Source organism: Phyllobates terribilis, unplaced genomic scaffold (assembly GCF_046119375.1).
Source record: "Phyllobates terribilis strain yellow unplaced genomic scaffold, ASM4611937v1 Scaffold_373__1_contigs__length_1865987, whole genome shotgun sequence".
In the NCBI taxonomy this organism is placed as follows: domain Eukaryota; kingdom Metazoa; phylum Chordata; class Amphibia; order Anura; family Dendrobatidae; genus Phyllobates; species Phyllobates terribilis.
The window spans coordinates 1,151,728-1,170,419 of record NW_027363133.1 but is presented as its reverse complement, the minus strand read 5'-3'; the positions used below and the strand labels follow the sequence as shown (position 1 = coordinate 1,170,419).

The 18,692-nt window shown below is 43.3% G+C and overlaps 1 protein-coding gene across 4 annotated transcripts in view; it reads right to left on the bottom strand.

The window, feature by feature from the left end:
* Positions 1–18,692, bottom strand: part of LOC141223161 (myoferlin-like) — a 161,783-nt gene that overhangs the window by 22,601 nt on the left and 120,490 nt on the right. For 3 of the 4 annotated variants that reach the window (XM_073666783.1, XM_073666784.1, XM_073666786.1), the window contains 3 exons: positions 11,951–11,962; positions 900–998; positions 235–360 (listed from right to left, as the gene is read on the bottom strand). In XM_073666783.1, coding sequence (XP_073522884.1) covers positions 235–360; positions 900–998; positions 11,951–11,962 — 237 coding nt within the window. The remainder of the gene's footprint in view (positions 1–234; positions 361–899; positions 999–11,950; positions 11,963–18,692) is intronic. The other variant, XM_073666785.1, reaches the window with a different exon arrangement.

Genomic DNA, 18,692 nt, shown 5'->3' with positions numbered 1-18,692 from the left:
TGATAGCGCCCCCTCTGGTCGCACTAACAAGCCATTCTAGCGCACTAGTTTATTTATATAGAGGTGAACTGAAGCCTTTATACCCTCCGAAGTTGAAGGCATCACTAGTTATGCATCACTAGGGGCAGAGATCTAGTGTCTGGGCGTTGGATCGTGGAGCTGGAAATTTGTTATATGGTAAAGCTTCAGGATTGCAAACATTTGCAACAACAACAGTGATGATGACCTGCTTACCTTAAACTCTCCAACTACAGAAGGATCATCATCATCTTCAGACTTTCCTCTGAACAGCTTAAAGGTTTCGCAAAAATCTGTCAGGCCGCTAAACTCCGACACGTCCTCCAGCTCACAGTCATACACCTGCGATGTGGAGAACACAAAAATGACAATATTAAAGGGGTATTCCCATCTCCAAGATCCTATCCCAGTATGTAGTAGGTGTAATATTAGCAAATACTTCCAACTAGATATGTAGTATAGTTCTCCTGATCTGCTATGCTGCTTAGCTCATGTAAGGAACTGCAGTAGTTTAGGTATCCATGGTTATGACCACTAAGCACTAAACAATTGTCACTACAAGAGTGGTCATAACCATGGATACCTAAGCTACTGCAATGCCCTGCACATGGGGTAAGCAACATAGCGAATCAGAAGAACTATACTACATTTTTAATTGGAGATATTTGATATTATTACACCTACTACATATTGGGATAGGATCTTAGAGATGGGAATACTCCTTTAAAGGGTAAAAAAAAAACAAAAAAAAAACACAAAAGTGTCACCATTAGCCTCTTATACCATTGCCTGTCCATTTAGGACAAGGGCTGCATATATATTATAATAAAATCATGTATATAAAATGCACATATATTAATTTGAGCAAATAGGATTGTTACCTTGAGGGAGTCGTAACCTTTCTGCAGATACTGGCCACATTTTTCATGTTCGCCAATCGAGGTATAATATTTACTCCACCAATCAACAATTTCTTCTTCCTATTAAAAAGACATAAATGGTCAAGAACTGTCTGTTACAGGAGTCTGGCTATAGATGCAAGTTGTATAGCAGTAATACATATAGATATATACTGGAGAACTTACCGCCACCTTGTAGATGTGAAGTAATTCATTAACAGTTGTGGTTTATATCATTTACTCTGCACCAACAACAGAATATTTAACTGTTTGTACGTTACTAGAAAAATCTAGCCGCTTTCTTCTACAAGTGGCACCATACTGGCCTACATGTTGTATGAGATACTGCTCTCCTGAATTTACTTTAATAAAGCAGTGCTGCAATACCAGACACAACCTGTGGGCCAGGGTGGCACTGGTTTTGTACAACAACATGCGGTAAGTACGGTAGTTGCCATCTACTTATCAAAAAGAATACTGTAGCTTTAAAAAAAAAATAACTTTTTATAGTATGATCTGCATTCATATATATTAAAAAAAAAAAAAAAAAAAAAAAGTCTTGCAATACTTCTCCGTTCTATAAGGAAAGGCATTTGGACATGTGGTTAGCACTGTTGCTGTGCAGTGCTGGGTCCAAATCCCACCAAGGACAACTGCAAGAGGCGCGAGTGTTTGTAGTTCTCCTCGTGCTTGTGTGGATTTCCTCTGGTTTCATCCCGCACTCCAAAGACAAAGTGAGAGGGAATATAGATTGTGAACCCCGATGGGGACAGTGATGGTGATGTATGTAAAGTGCTGGGGAATATCATAGCGCTATATAAGCAAAATAATAATAAATAAATGGCTAATGTGAAGGGAGATGGGAGGAGGAAGAGAGCTGCAACATCAGCTATTGTGAAGGGAGAGAGGAGAAGGAAGAGGAGAGCTGTAACATCGGCTATTGTGAACGGAGAGGAGGAATTGGAGAGCTGTAACATCTGCTATCGTGAAGGGAGAGAGGAGGAGGAGAGCGGTAACATCAGCTATTGTGAAGGGAGAGAGGAGAAGGAAGAGGAGAGCTGTAACATCGGCTATTGTGAACGGAGAGGAGGAATTGGAGAGCTGTAACATCGGCTATCGTGAAGGGAGAGAGGAGGAGGAGAGCGGTAACATCAGCTATTGTGAAGGGAGAGGAGGAAGAGGAGAGCTATAACATCGGCTATTGTGAAGGAAGAGAGGAGGAGGAGGAGAGCTGTAACATCGGCTATTGTGAAGGGAGAGAGGAGGAGGAGAGCGGTAACAGCAGCTATTGTGAAGGGAGAGGAGGAGGAGAGCGGTAACATCAGCTATTGTGAAGGGAGAGGAGGAAGAGGAGAGCTATAACATCGGCTATTGTGAAGGAAGAGAGGAGGAGGAGGAGAGCTGTAACATCGGCTATTGTGAAGGGAGAGAGGAGGAGAGCGGTAACAGCAGCTATTGTGAAGGGAGAGGAGGAGGAGAGCGGTAACATCAGCTATTGTGAAGGGAGAGGAGGAAGAGGAGAGCTATAACATCGGCTATTGTGAAGGAAGAGAGGAGGAGGAGAGCTGTAACATCGGCTATTGTGAAGGGAGAGGAGGAGGAGAGCGGTAACATCAGCTATTGTGAAGGGAGAGGAGGAGGAGAGTGGTAACATCAGCTATTGTGAAGGGAGAGGAGGAAGAGGAGAGCTATAACATCGGCTATTGTGAAGGAAGAGAGGAGGAGGAGGAGAGCTGTAACATCGGCTATTGTGAAGGGAGAGGAGGAAGAGGAGAGCTATAACATCGGCTATTGCGAACGGAGAGGAGGAAGAGTAGAGCTGTAACATCGGCTATTGTGAAGGGAGAGAGGAGGAGGAGGAGGAGAGCTGTAACATCGGCTATTGTGAAGGGAGAGAGGAGGAGGAGAGCGGTAACAGCAGCTATTGTGAAGGGAGAGGAGGAGGAGAGCGGTAACATCAGCTATTGTGAAGGGAGAGGAGGAAGAGGAGAGCTATAACATCGGCTATTGTGAAGGAAGAGAGGAGGAGGAGGAGAGCTGTAACATCGGCTATTGTGAAGGGAGAGAGGAGGAGGAGAGCGGTAACAGCAGCTATTGTGAAGGGAGAGGAGGAGGAGAGCGGTAACATCAGCTATTGTGAAGGGAGAGGAGGAAGAGGAGAGCTATAACATCGGCTATTGTGAAGGAAGAGAGGAGGAGGAGGAGAGCTGTAACATCGGCTATTGTGAAGGGAGAGAGGAGGAGGAGAGCGGTAACAGCAGCTATTGTGAAGGGAGAGGAGGAAGAGGAGAGCTATAACATCGGCTATTGTGAAGGAAGAGAGGAGGAGGAGGAGAGCTGTAACATCGGCTATTGTGAAGGGAGAGAGGAGGAGAGCGGTAACAGCAGCTATTGTGAAGGGAGAGGAGGAGGAGAGCGGTAACATCAGCTATTGTGAAGGGAGAGGAGGAGGAGAGCGGTAACATCAGCTATTGTGAAGGGAGAGGAGGAGGAGAGCGGTAACATCAGCTATTGTGAAGGGAGAGGAGGAAGAGGAGAGCTATAACATCGGCTATTGCGAACGGAGAGGAGGAAGAGTAGAGCTGTAACATCGGCTATTGTGAAGGGAGAGAGGAGGAGGAGAGCTGTAACATCGGCTATTGTGAAGGGAGAGAGGAGGAGGAGGAGAGCTGTAACATCGGCTATTGTGAAGGGAGAGATGAGGAGGAGAGCTGTAACATCGGCTATTGTGAATGGAGAGGAGGAAGAGGAGAGCTGTAACATCGGCTATTGTGAAGGGAGAGAGGAGGAGAGCGGTAACAGCAGCTATTGTGAAGGGAGAGGAGGAGGAGAGCTATAACATCGGCTATTGCGAACGGAGAGGAGGAAGAGTAGAGCTGTAACATCGGCTATTGTTAAGGAAGAGAGGAGAAGGAGAGCTGTAACATTGGCTATTGTGAAGGGAGAGAGGAGGAGGAGGAGATCTGTAACATCGGCTATTGTGAAGGGAGAGATGAGGAGGAGAGCTGTAACATCGGCTATTGTGAATGGAGAGGAGGAAGAGGAGAGCTGTAACATCGGCTATCGTGAAGGGAGAGGGAAGGAGAGCTGTAACATCAGCTATTGTGAAGGGAGAGAGGAGGAGGAGAGCTGTAACATCGGCTATTGTGAAGGGAGAGAGGAGAAGGAGGAGAGCTGTAACATCGGCTATTGTGAATGGTGGGTTCTGTGTTATCAGCTGTGTATAGAGGTGTTATTTGTCTTTGTAACCCTGCCTGTGATGATAATGAGACTGCTGAAAAGTGGAAATAGTGTGAGTTTACAATTAGGCCTAGTGGCCAGTGTGAAAACTGCAAGATTTTTTTCCTTTCTTTCTAAAACAGATTGTGATATTATATAAATATATTTTCCATATATTTATTAATCCAATCTGCTTTAGAAATCAAAAAGTAAGTCTTGCAGTTTTCACACTGGCCACTAGGCCTAAAAAAATAAAATTATAAAAAAAAAAGAATTGTCAAAAACTTTAGTTTTCTTTTTAAAATACATTAAATTGATTAAGTCATTTTCTGAGGACACATTCCCTTTAAATTTATCAGCCTGGGATATCCTAGATACAAGTAAAGCTTCCCAAATAGTCAGCAACGTCTAAAGAATTACTAGAAAACACGGTCCAAATAAATAAATTATTAGCCACGAAAATAATCTCTGACCACCATCTGGAGGAATTCCCTTCTCTCACGAATATTGATATATTCAGTCAGTTTTCAGCAGCCAGGAAAATGTAGGCATTACCAGCAGATAAGAATACTTGGCCCCTCTGCTTCTACCAGAATTCCCCTCGCTCAATTAAAGACCCTTGAAATCAGTTTAACGCAGGATCATGTGACCTTACGAGTTACTGAGCAAACACTGGGAGAATTATCAGCCCCCAGAGCTGCGCGCCTGCCAGATACCAAACCACTGAATGTACAAGTCAGATATGTTTCCTCTGCATGAATATTAATCAGGAAAACTCTTAACCGGACACCTTGGCGGGAAAAAAAAGCTTCTCTGCTTTGCAATATCATTTACACGGAATAAGTTTTACAATTTTTTTTTTTTTTTTTTTTTTTTTTAATTTTTCATATCCTTGATCACCACCACTTTAGTAAAAGTATAAAACACTTGACATACAGTATAGTAGCAGTGTTTCAGGTGTTATACCTTTCATCAGGCAAAGAATTGTGTCAGAACAAGAACGGTTCTACAACTGTTACATCCACACAGAAAAACAGACCATATATACTGTTATTTAGCGGAAAATAATCCCAGCCCCTTGATGGTGAATAGAACTGTTCATGTTCTGACTAGTGATGAGCTAGTCAGAACAAGAGCATAGAGATCGAAATGTGTCATCACTAGTCAGAACAAGAGCGTAGAGATCGAAATGTGTCATCACTAGTCAGAACAAGAGCGTAGAGATCGAAATGTGTCATCACTAGTCAGAACAAGAGCGTAGAGATCGAAATGTGTCATCACTAGTCAGAACAAGAGCGTAGAGATCGAAATGTGTCATCACTAGTCAGAACAAGAGCGTAGAGATCGAAATGTGTCATCACTAGTCAGAACAAGAGCGTAGAGATCGAAATGTGTCATCACTAGTCAGAACAAGAGCGTAGAGATCGAAATGTGTCATCACTAGTCAGAACAAGAGCGTAGAGATCGAAATGTGTCATCACTAGTCAGAACAAGAGCGTAGAGATCGAAATGTGTCATCACTAGTCAGAACAAGAGCGTAGAGATCGAAATGTGTCATCACTAGTCAGAACAAGAGCGTAGAGATCGAAATGTGTCATCACTAGTCCGAACAAGAGCGTAGAGATCGAAATGTGTCATCACTAGTCCGAACAAGAGCGTAGAGATCGAGATGTGTCATCACTAGTAAGAACAAGAAAGTAGAGATCGAGATGTGTCATTGACTCGCCCCCTGGGCCGTGGGGCTCTCGGAGCCGGGCAACAGGGCAATAATGGGGGTAGTAGTGGCAACCCGGTCTGTGGCTCAGGGTGGTCAGACCAAACGTTGTGGCAGTCTATTTATAGGGTTTTGAATGTCCGACTACGCCACCCGTGGATTGCGGCTATTATGAACCGCCACTGCAATGCAGACCGCGGAGGCTGATGGTGTGTGCAGCTGAGATAGTATAACTCCCCACGGGAAGAGTGTAGCCTCAGGGCAGTGTAGTAGGATGCTGGGGGTGATGGTGCAGGCACAGCATAAATCACACAGAGTCAGTGATGCAGTCCAGGGTCTTTTACTCACAGTTGTTATCCGAGTCACTTCTGTCAGCAATGACTGCCCAAGCCGTGCTGCGTCCACCAGGTGAGGAGCTCGGTCAACCCCCAGGCAATTCAGGAGTATGGCACAGGACCCCCTTCTGTCCTTTCTCCGGCCTCTCGTGCCCCACCAGTGACCACACTTCTGTCCAGCTGCCTCGAGCCTTCTCTTGGTGAAACCTGTCGCCGGTTTCCCTGACCCTATGTGGTGCCTTCCTAGTGGGTATAGCAGGGGGTCGCACCAATAGATGATCACGACCTCCGGTCTTTGGCTGAGGGATAATTTACCTCCACCAACTTGGGAATCCTGTACCCTTATTCTGCCTGACCCTTCACCCGTTATCTCGTGGGTTCTTAGGGTCCCTCCTGCCTTCTTGTTTCTGGAGCCATTCTACTCCTCTTTCTCTCCACCTTTCTTCCTTCTCCTTCTCCTCTTCTCCCTTCTGGCTCCGGCCTCTGTGCTAGGCCTGCCCAGGGAGCAGAGCCCATGCAGCAGCTCTGCTCCCTGCCTTCTCCTCTCACAGAACACTGACCTCCCTCCTAAGATGGCTCCCACCTTTTTATCTACCTCTGTGTCTGAGTTCAGGGATCCTGCAACCAATGAGCTCCTTCCTATGCTCCAGAAACCGTCCCCTTCTGCTCCTACATCACTGGGTTCTCTCCCCCCTCCCCACTCCAGCCAGGGACATGGTCAGTCGTGCCTGCATATATATACATGGGAGCACCGTCAAGCTGTCCCCCGGCAATGGGGTGTGTGTGGTGTATGCAGCTAACTGAGCCCTGGCCCACACTCCATCCTTACCGGGGAGTGAAATATCACACCTCTGGTTGAGGTGCAATACCCCTGTAGCAACCGAACCCTCGGGGCGCTACATCACTAGTCAGAACAAGAGCGTAGAGATCGAGATGTGTCATCACCAGTCAGAACAAGAGCGTAGAGATCGAGATGTGTCATCACCAGTCAGAACAAGAGCGTAGAGATCGAGATGTGTCATCACCAGTCAGAACAAGAGCGTAGAGATCGAGATGTGTCATCACCAGTCAGAACAAGAGCGTAGAGATCGGAATGTGTCATCACCAGTCAGAACAAGAGCGTAGAGATCGGAATGTGTCATCACTAGTCAGAACAAGAGCGTAGAGATCGGAATGTGTCATCACTAGTCAGAACAAGAGCGTAGAGATCGGAATGTGTCATCACTAGTCAGAACAAGAGCATAGAGATCGAAATGTGTCATCACTAGTCAGGGCAAGAGCATAGAGATCGAAATGTGTCATCACTAATCAGAACAAGAGCATAGAGATCGAAATGTGTCATCACTAGTCAGAACAAGAGCATAGAGATCGAGATGTGTCCTCACTAGTCAGAACAAGAGCGTAGAGATCGAGATGTGTCCTCACTAGTCAGAACAAGAGCGTAGAGATCGAGATGTGTCATCACTAGTCAGAACAAGAGCGTAGAGATCGAAATGTGTCATCACTAGTCAGAACAAGAGCGTAGAGATCGAGACGTGTCCTCACTAGTCAGAACAAGAGCGTAGAGATCAGAATGTGTCATCACTAGTCAGAACAAGAGCGTAGAGATCGAGATGTGTCATCACTAGTCAGAACAAGAGCGTAGAGATCGAAATGTGTCATCACTAGTCAGAACAAGAGCGTAGAGATCGAAATGTGTCATCACTAGTCAGAACAAGAGCGTAGAGATCGAAATGTGTCATCACTAGTCAGGACAAGAGCGGAGAGATCGAAATGTGTCATCACTAGTCAGAACAAGAGCGTAGAGATCGAAATGTGTCATCACTAGTCAGAACAAGAGCATAGAGATCGAAATGTGTCATCACTAGTCAGAACAAGAGCATAGAGATCAAAATGTGTCATCACTAGTCAGAACAAGAGCGTAGAGATCGGAATGTGTCATCACCAGTCAGAACAAGAGCATAGAGATCGAAATGTGTCATCACTAGTCAGGGCAAGAGCATAGAGATCAAAATGTGTCATCACTAGTCAGAACAAGAGCGTAGAGATCGAAATGTGTCATCACTAGTCAGAAAAAGAACGTAGAGATCGGAATGTGTCATCACTAGTCAGAACAAGAGCGTAGAGATCGAAATGTGTCATCACTAGTCAGAACAAGAGCGTAGAGATCGAAATGTGTCATCACTAGTCAGAACAAGAAAGTAGAGATCGAAATGTGTCATCACTAGTCAGAACAAGAGCGTAGAGATCGAAATGTGTCATCACTAGTCAGAACAAGAAAGTAGAGATCGGAATGTGTTATCACTAGTCAGGACAAGAAAATAGAGATCGAGATGTGTCATTGACTCGCCCCCTGGGCCGTGGGGCTCTCGGAGCCGGGCAACAGGGCAATAATGGGGGTAGTAGTGGCAACCCGGTCTGTGGCTCAGGGTGGTCAGACCAAACATTGTGGCAGTCTATTTATAGGGTTTTGAATGTCCGACTACGCCACCCGTGGATTGCGGCTATTATGAACCGCCGCTGCAATGCAGACCGCGGAGGCTGATGGTGTGTGCAACTGAGATAGTATAACTCCCCACGGGAAGAGTGTAGCCTCAGGGCAGCGTAGTAGGATGCTGGGTGTGATGGTGCAGGCGCAGCATAAATCACACAGAGTCAGTGATGCAGTCCAGGGTCTTTTACTCACAGTTGTTATCCGAGTCACTTCTGTCAGCAATGACTGCCCAAGCCGTGCTGCGTCCACCAGGTGAGGAGCTCGGTCAACCCCCAGGCAATTCAGGAGTATGGCACAGGACCCCCTTCTGTCCTTTCTCTGGCCTCTCGTGCCCCACCAGTGACCACACTTCTGTCCAGCTGCCTCGAGCCTTCTCTTGGTGAAACCTGTCGCCGGTTTCCCTGACCCTATGTGGTGCCTTCCTAGTGGGTATAGCAGGGGGTCGCACCAATAGATGATCACGACCTCCGGTCTTTGGCTGAGGGATAATTTACCTCCACCAACTTGGGAATCCTGTACCCTTATTCTGCCTGACCCTTCACCCGTTATCTCGTGGGTTCTTAGGGTCCCTCCTGCCTTCTTGTTTCTGGAGCCATTCTACTCCTCTTTCTCTCCACCTTTCTTCCTTCTCCTTCTCCTCTTCTCCCTTCTGGCTCCAGCCTCTGTGCTAGGCCTGCCCAGGGAGCAGAGCCCATGCAGCAGCTCTGCTCCCTGCCTTCTCCTCTCACAGAACACTGACCTCCCTCCTAAGATGGCTCCCACCTTTTTATCTACCTCTGTGTCTGAGTTCAGGTGACCTGCAACCAATGAGCTCCTTCCTATGCTCCAGAAACCGTCCCCTTCTGCTCCTACATCACTGGGTTCTCTCCCCCCTCCCCACTCCAGCCAGGGACATGGTCAGTCGTGCCTTCATATATATACATGGGAGCACCGTCAAGCTGTCCCCCGGCAATGGGGTGTGTGTGGTGTATGCAGCTAACTGAGCCCTGACCCACACTCCATCCTTACCGGGGAGTGAAATATCACACCTCTGGTTGAGGTGCAATACCCCTGTAGCAACCGAACCCTCGGGGCGCTACATCATCACTAGTCAGAACAAGAGCGTAGAGATCGAGATGTGTCATCACCAGTCAGAGCAAGAGCGTAGAGATCGAGATGTGTCATCACCAGTCAGAACAAGAGCGTAGAGATCGAAATGTGTCATCACTAGTCAGAACAAGAGCGTAGAGATCGAAATGTGTCATCACTAGTCAGAACAAGAACGTAGAGATCGAAATGTGTCATCACTAGTCAGAACAAGAACGTAGAGATCGAAATGTGTCATCACTAGTCAGAACAAGAACGTAGAGATCGAGATGTGTCATCACTAGTCAGAACAAGAGCGTAGAGATCGAAATGTGTCATCACTAGTCAGAACAAGAACGTACAGATCGAAATGTGTCCTCACTAGTCAGAACAAGAACGTAGAGATCGAGATGTGTCATCACTAGTCAGAACAAGAAAGTAGAGATCGAAATGTGTCATCACTAGTTCTGACACATCTCTACGCCTGATGAAGGGTGCAACACCTGAAATGTTGAGACTATTCATAGCATATGGAAAAAAAAACATACCAAAAATTTTTGGGAAGCATATCCCTCTCGTACAATTTGCTGTGCAATTCCTTCAGGTGCCAATAAGAGAAATGGCATTAAGGAGCAGATTGGTCTGCTGTAATGGAATAAGTATCTGACTATTTGTGCTGCTGCTGAGAGTAGTGCACATTGCGTGAGCAAGAATAGTGTAGCCCTCAGTATTTTTCCTGTCAAACCATCAGAAACTGGACAAATTCCACTAAAAGTCAATGGGATGTATTAGAAAATGGAATCTGTCGTAGGAGTCATGGCTCCTTTCAGAAAGGAAGCCCTAAAGGGATTGTGAAAAAGGCTTTATGCAATCACTACAGCTATGTACATGGTAGATAAAATAATCATATTTATCAGATATTATTTAAAAACTAACTGTCAGATGTTTTGATCGGAGATCTGGATGCCAAGATAGATAATGACCACTAAAACCATGGGTTGCTGCAGACAGCCGTATTATCGTTCCGAGCGCGATCTGACAAAACATCGGATCACACCAGGACCAATGTTATTCTATGGGGCCATGCACGTGTAAGGTTTTTATCTCGGAGCAATTTTTTTCCTCCATGTCAGAGTTTGATCTCATATTTAGATTACAAGTCCATGAGTGCATGGAAATCATCGAACTGCGCTCAAATGACACCTGAGTGCAATCAGATTTCTGAGCACTGACAATGGAAAAGATGGAGAAATTTAGTTCTCCATCTTCTCTTCAGTGTGCTCCGATTCTGTCATTTGAGAGAATTGGATTACACTATGCTCACACTCGGATCAGAGTGTCATTTGCATAATCGGCCCAATTCTCCTGGATGCACGAGCCCTAGGGGGCAGAAACACTCAGATAGACAGGGTTAGCTGTCTGTGTTCAACCAATCCCATTTCTCCAGATGTCCACAATCAGTAAAAGGTTCAGCATTCAATTCCTTCCATCGAAACCTTTGACATGTCACCCACGACTTGTCAAAAGTTTCTATGAAGAAGTGCAAACAAACACTACCTAAAAAGTTAGTTCCGAAACATTCCGACGTGTATTGTGCTTCTATTTCCTACTGGTTTTCAATATTGCCACTTGCTGTCATTTGATGTGGAGATTATTGCTTACAGACAGATGTTATTGACCTTTTTTTTAAATTTCCAACTCAGATAGGTACACAGCCTCAGCCTCAGACTAATGTAAAGGTTGATCATCATTTTACACTAAAGGTCTATTATTACTAATAACAACAACCGTTGCTTCTATGATGGCTAAAGGTGAAAAAAAAAAGTTAAATGTTTTTCAAATTTGGCAGGAATTAAAGGTTTCCTATTATTTTGTGTCTACAGCGCCTATACTGAGCTATGTGTCTCCATGGTAACAGACTACAGATTTACCCTGTGTAGTCTGACCGTGCATCAGTCTAATCTACTTGCTACATGAATTTTACCAAGAAGTGAGTGGCAGATGAAAGGCAAAATGACTGTATAGTTTGTCTGTAGTCTGTATTAGTTTTATTTTTATGTACTGGAGCAATACAACAAAAAAGGTTGCAAAATTGCAAAAAATGGGTATAACATTTAGCTTACAACTTTTTTTTTTTTTAAATTTACAACAGTTTTTGCCATAGTTAAAGAAATGTCTATAGGATATCTCAGAGCAGAATTCTCACCTTTTCTTGAAGCTGGTTTAGGATCAGTCGCAAAAAAAAAAAAATACAAAAAAGTAAAAAACAAAAGCACATATTAGAACAGAGAAAATTTGAAAATATATAGATAATTTTTATTATATATATTATATAGCAAGAGGAGTCAATGTCACCAAGTACACACAGATCTTGAATTTTGTGAGAGTTCTCAATTTATTACATACAAAAAGTGATAATCTGAGCCGGGATCATCAGATGAGGATTCACATGCTTTGTACGAGTGATGTACAAAGCAAACTACATCTCGTATTGATTTAGTTTATTATTCGCATCTTGTATGTAATAAACGTAAATGATGAAATTAGATAAATACATTTCCTTCAAAACCAAGCAAAAAAAAGGAAATAAAACCCACTTACCTTACTAAGCAACCCAATTACAAAGAATTGCAGAAACACTCAGAAATACGCACAAATTTGTACTAAAATTTACAGAAGAGTCCATATATCACTTGAAAAAATATTAAATGCTACAGCCGATAAAGTTGGACTTTCATTTCATGGCGGTAAAGCCATTGGACAATATCAGGAACAATGCATGCTGGGAAGCAAGTAGTGTGTGAAAGGAAGCTTTAGTACTTATAGTGCTGGCAGAATGAGTGGATGGAAAGTTCTGAGAATGAAAATAGGGACAGTTCCTTAACATATTAGACAGGAATATGCAGCAAAATACATTTTCACGTGTTGTGGGGGGAAAGGGCACGACCATTGGCTTTAAGTAAAACAAAATACCATTCTGACCAACTAACCACTAGAGGGAGTATACTGGATACTGGACCATCATTAAAGGGGCTGTGCACATTGGGGAACATTTTTTTTTCTTAACTACATGTAATTGAGGCTAAAAATTATTTATTCAATTGGGTTTCATTAAAAATATTTACCTTCTTTAGCCTCTGTGTTACAATGTTTATCGCTGGCTGCAGTATGAATTAACTGAGAATCAGTCAGTGAGCTCGCTAGGAGTGTGTGACGGGGAGTTTGTAGTTTCAGCTGTCATTTACTGAGGCCCTCGTAGAACAAATTTTAATGAAACCCAAAAAATAAAAAAAGTCCCCAAATTAGGAAAACCACTAAGTTCAATGCACAACATTTAGCTCCCTCTAGTGGTGGCTACAGGTAACCAGTGTGATGTGTTATTTTTTTCTGTAGGGGACTCAGAAAGCTGCAAAAAAGAAAAAAATTTTTTTGATTACTATAAAGGCATGTAAAAAAAAATGTAAATATATATATATATCAGATTAAGTTAATGGCTAATGTAAGGCCTAGGATAACAAAAAAAAATAAAAAATTTTTCAAGTGATATATTTTTATTGGAACCATTTGTGAAGATTTTGGAGAGATTAATCTTAAAAAATTCCAGATTTTGAAAAAAAAAAAAAAGAATTTTGGTATTGGCTATTCTGCTGGGAATATCTGACCTCTTAGAAATGCTCTCCAAAATCTTTTCCCCATAGAAGCCCAAGCAGTGGTCCTGATGTACCCAGAGATCACCCATCAGTGCCTCCTCCTCGTGACATACATACATGCACTGTGGTTGGAGAGGTCAGTTTTCCGACTGCGGTTGACATGCTGCCTAACAGCTGCAAATTATATGCAATACACTTGTGAAATGTCCATACAGCTGAATATTACAACACTTAGAAAACAGATAAAGGCCGTATCAATCAATCATTTTCCAAAATAAGAATTTATTAATTTATATGCATAATATAAAAAAAAAAAAACAAGGATTACAAAAAAGCGCCACCCGTGTCCATGGGTAGCATCTGGTATTACAGCTTATTTCCATGAATAGTCTAAATAAAAATGGGCCGCAGTACTGTCATATAAATGATTTGGGGGGTTAACGTTTGACAGGTTCCCTTTTAATAAAAAAAAAAAAATGACAACTGGACATTGCCAAAGGGAACCTGTCAAACTTTAACCCCCCAAATCATTTATATGACAGTAATTTAAAAGATAAGCCAGTTGCTCCCTTTGACTCCAAAGCGCTGTTCCAGCAGCAAGAAATCACATTATGAAGTTGTCTTGAAGTGCATTGTGGTGTGATGATGCACTTAAAGCTTCTCAGCCTCGCGCTGTATTCCCTACCTAGCAGCACCCTCCCCTGGATGATTGACAGCTCATTTGCTCTGCTACACGGCCACTGACCTGTCAATCATCCAGGGGAGGGTGGTGCAAGGTAGGGAATACAGCGAAAGGCTGAGAAGCTGTAAGTGCATCGTCACTCCCAAATGCACTTCTAGACACCTTCAAATTGTGATTTATTGCTGCTGGAACAGTAATTTAGGGTCATAAAGGGATCGACTGAATTATCTTTTAAATGGCTATATTATATTATTGTTATTATTATTATTATTATATTATATTAATGGTTAAAGTGCCCTTTAAATTTTACAGGAATAACAGAGGAACAGCACAACAGAGTTATAAGAACAAAGTATACAGAATTGTTGTACTATGTTGCATACAAAAAAATTACTAAAATAGACAAATCTGGAGCATGACTTAAAATGGAACTGGTCATCAGAAAATTATCTACTGTTTAAATCAGGTTTTAGTGCCAAATGTACTTTAATATATTAGCAATTTTTTTTATATAGTACAATCTGTATTTAAAAAAAAATAGAAATATTGTAATTTTCACACTGGCCACTGGGACTTTTTTTTAGACTAACTTACTTTTGTTTCAGGAAATAACGCATGAACATTAGCCACAATGGTCAGACCCTGTCTTTTGTATTGAAGCATCTAATGAACGTGTGCAAAGGTCAGTGTGACACCACCTATTAGGTGGACGCTGTGTTATCAGTTGTGTATGGGTATTACTTGTCATTTTAAACCTGCTAATAATGAAAATGGTGTAAACACTTCCAGAAATGACCATAAGTAAAAGTCTAAAAAAAAAAAAATTCCAGTGGCCAGTATGAAAATTACAGGATTACTAATTTTGCATTTATTTTTTAAATAAAAAAAAAAAAAGGTAAAAAAAACACACAAAAAAAAAACCAACCATTGTCAAATGTAGAAAAAAAAGGAAACCTGATTTAAACAAATGGGTCATTTTCTGATGATCACTCTAAATTAACTTTAAATGGGAGAGCATCACAATAATTCCAATGTCCAATGAACAAATCTTACTTGATATCTCTGGTTAAAACCCCTGCCATATAATATTAGTGTAAATGTAGGAATATGCAGAAAACTAGAAACAGCACACAGGAAAAGCCGATTCCCCCCAGCACAACGCAGCAAAAGTAATGATGGCAGCTGTCCCCCACTGAAGGCTGCCATACCAGGTTAATCAGTGAAAGGGAAAGTGTAATCAGAAAATGACACATTGTTTATATCAGGTTTTAGGTTATATGTACTTTTTTAAATATAAAAAATGTGAATATTGCATCATATATCACTTTATATATTTAAAAATATAATTAAATCGTGAAGATTACAAATTATTAGGCCTCATACTAGACTCATACCTCAGATGATTTTTCCGCAGTCTCATTATCAGCACAGACATTACAATACCAGATAACAGAACTATATACAGCAGATAATAAATGATCCAACATTCACTTTAAGTGATGACACAGCTCACCTCCTCCCCCTCTCTTCACAAGGACCTTTAGGAGTTTAACATTAGGCCTAACATTATATTATATTAATATATATATATATATACACATACATACATACATACATACATACATACATACACATACATATATATACACACACATACTGCTCAAAAAAATACAGGGAACACTTAAACAACAGACTATAACTCCAAGTAAATCAAACTTCTGTGAAATCAAAACTGTCCACTTAGGAAACAACACTGATTGACAATCAATTTCACATGCTGTTGTGCAAATGGAATAGACAATAGACAGAAATTATTGGCAATTATCAAGACACCCTCAAAGGAGTGGTTCTGCAGGTGGGGACCACAGACCACATCTCAGTACCAATGCTTTCTGGCTGATGTTTTGGTCACTTTTGAATGTTGGTTGTGCTTTCACACTCGTGGTAGCATGAGACGGACTCTACAACCCACAGAAGTTGCTCAGGTAGTGCAGCTCATCCAGGATGGCACATCAATGCGAGCTGTGGCAAGAAGGTTTGCGGTATCTATCAGCGTAGAGTCCAGAGGTTGGAGGAGCTACCAGGAGACAGGCCAGTACACCAGCAGACGTGGAGGGGGCTGTAGGAGGGCAACAACCCAGCAGCAGGACCGCTACCTCCGCCTTTGTGCAAGGAGGAACAGGAGGAGCACTGCTAGAGCCCTGCGAAATGACCTCCAGCAGGCCACAAATGTGCATGTAGGCACAAACGGTTAGAAACCGACTCCATGAGGGAGGTATGAGGGCCCGACGACCACAGATGTGGGTTGTGCTCACAGCCCAACACCGTGCAGGGCGCTTGGCATTTGCCACAGTACACCAGGATTGGCAAAGTCGCCACTGGTGCCCTGTGCTCTTCACAGATGAAAGCAGGTTCACACTGAGCACATGTGACAGACGTGACAGAGTCTGGAGACGCCGTGGAGAGCGATCTGCTGCCTGCAACATCCTTCAGCATGACCGGTTTGGCAGTGGGTCTGTAATGGTGTGGGGTGGCATTTCTTTGGAGGGCCGCACAGCCCTCCATATGCTCACCAGAGGTAGCCTGACTGCCATTAGGTACAGAGATGAGATCCTCAGACCCCTTGTGAGACCATATACTGGTGCGGTTGGCCCTGGGTTCCTCCTAATGCAGGACAATGCCAGACCTCATGTGGCTGGAGTGTGTCAGCAGTTCCTGCAAGATGAAGGCATTGAAGTTATGGACTGGCCCGCCCGTTCCCCAGACCTGAATGCGATTGAGCACATCTGGGACATCATGTCTCGCTCCATCCACCAACGTCACGTTGCACCACAGACTGTCCAGGAGTTGGCGGATGCTTTAGTCCAGGTCTGGGAGGAGATCCCACAGGAGACCATCCACAACCTCATCAGGAGCATGCCCAGGCGTTGTAGGGAGGTCATACAGGCACGTGGAGGCCACACACAATACGGAGCCTCATTTTGACTTGTTTTAAGGACATTACATCAAAGTTGGATCAGCCTGTAGTGTGTTTTTCCACTTTAATTTTGGGGGGGACTCTAAATCCAGGCCTCAATTGGTTAATAAATTTGATTTCCATTGATGATTTTTGTGTGATTTTGTTGTCAGCACATTCAACTTTGTACAGAACAAAGTATTCAATGAGAATATTTCATTCATTCAGATCTAGGATGTGTTATTTCAGTGTTCCCTTTATTTTTTTGAGCAGTGTATATCCATATACATACATACATACATACATACATACATACACACAGTTATATGAAAAAGTTTGGGCACCCCTATTAATCTTCAGCCTAATGTTTTATAAAAATTGGTGTTTTTGCAACAGCTATTTCAGTTTGATATATGTAATAACTGTTGGACACAGTAATGTTTCTGCCTTGAAATGAGGTTTATTGTACGAACAGAAAATGTGCAATCTGCATTCAAACAAAATTTGACAGGTGCATAAGTATGGGCACCTCACCAGAAAAGGGACATTAATATTTAGTAGATCCTCCTTTTGCAAAAATAACAGCCTCTAGTCGCTTCCTGTAGCTTTTAATGAGTTCCTGGATGAAGGTATTTTTGACCATTCCTCTTTATAAAACAATTCCAGTTCAGTTAAGTTTGATGGTCGCCGAGCATGGACAGCCCTCTTCAAATGATCCCACAGATGTTCAATGATATTCAGGTCTGGGGACTGGGATGGCCATTCCAGAACATTGTAATTGTTCCTCTGCATGAATGCCTGAGTAGATTTGGAGCGGTGTTTTGGATCATTGTCTTGCTGAAAGATCCATCCCCTGCCTAACTTCAAGTTTGTCACTGATTCTTGAACATTATTGTCAAGAATCTGCTGATACTGAGTGGAATCCATGCGTCCCTCAACTTTAACAAGATTCCCGGTGCCGGCATTGGCCACACAGCCCCAAAGCATGATGGAACCTCCACCAAATTTTACTGTGGTGTCACACTGTCACAAAATACTGGAGGTAGGGGGCCTAAGCTGACCCTAAGCTGGGGCCCTGACTAATCCCTCATCCTGGAGGTACTGTTAAAGGTACAGAGGTCCAGGCCGCCAGCGTAACCCCTACCTCCTGAGGATCCCTGCACCACAGTAATCTAGTCCTGAGAAGGACCCCGATCACAACAATTGGGAACCAGCAATAATATGCCCACACACAGTATTTAGACGAACGAGACAGTACAAGGGAAAAACCAAAACCACCTTGCATACAACTTCAACAAAACTACAACAGAGGGAACACCAACGGGAAAGGAGATAAATGATAAAGCGAGGAAAGGGAAATAACACTTTCAAATACACTTATCTCAGCAACTCCAAACACCACGATCCGCTCTGTAAGTCAGAATGAAAAGCTTTCACCGACACCTCACAAACAGACCTGCAGGAATATAAAGGAGTCTCACTAACGAAGCATTGAATGCAGCTGGGCGAGGCTGGACCTCAGCTAGCCCAGAGAGAGAGAGAATTAACTCCTTCACTGCCGAGAAAACACAAAGCACCAACAAGTCAGCTGCGAGAAGTCAGGCTGTGTACTCGTGACGATCTTCGTGGCAACACACCCGTGACAGTACCCCCCCTTCTA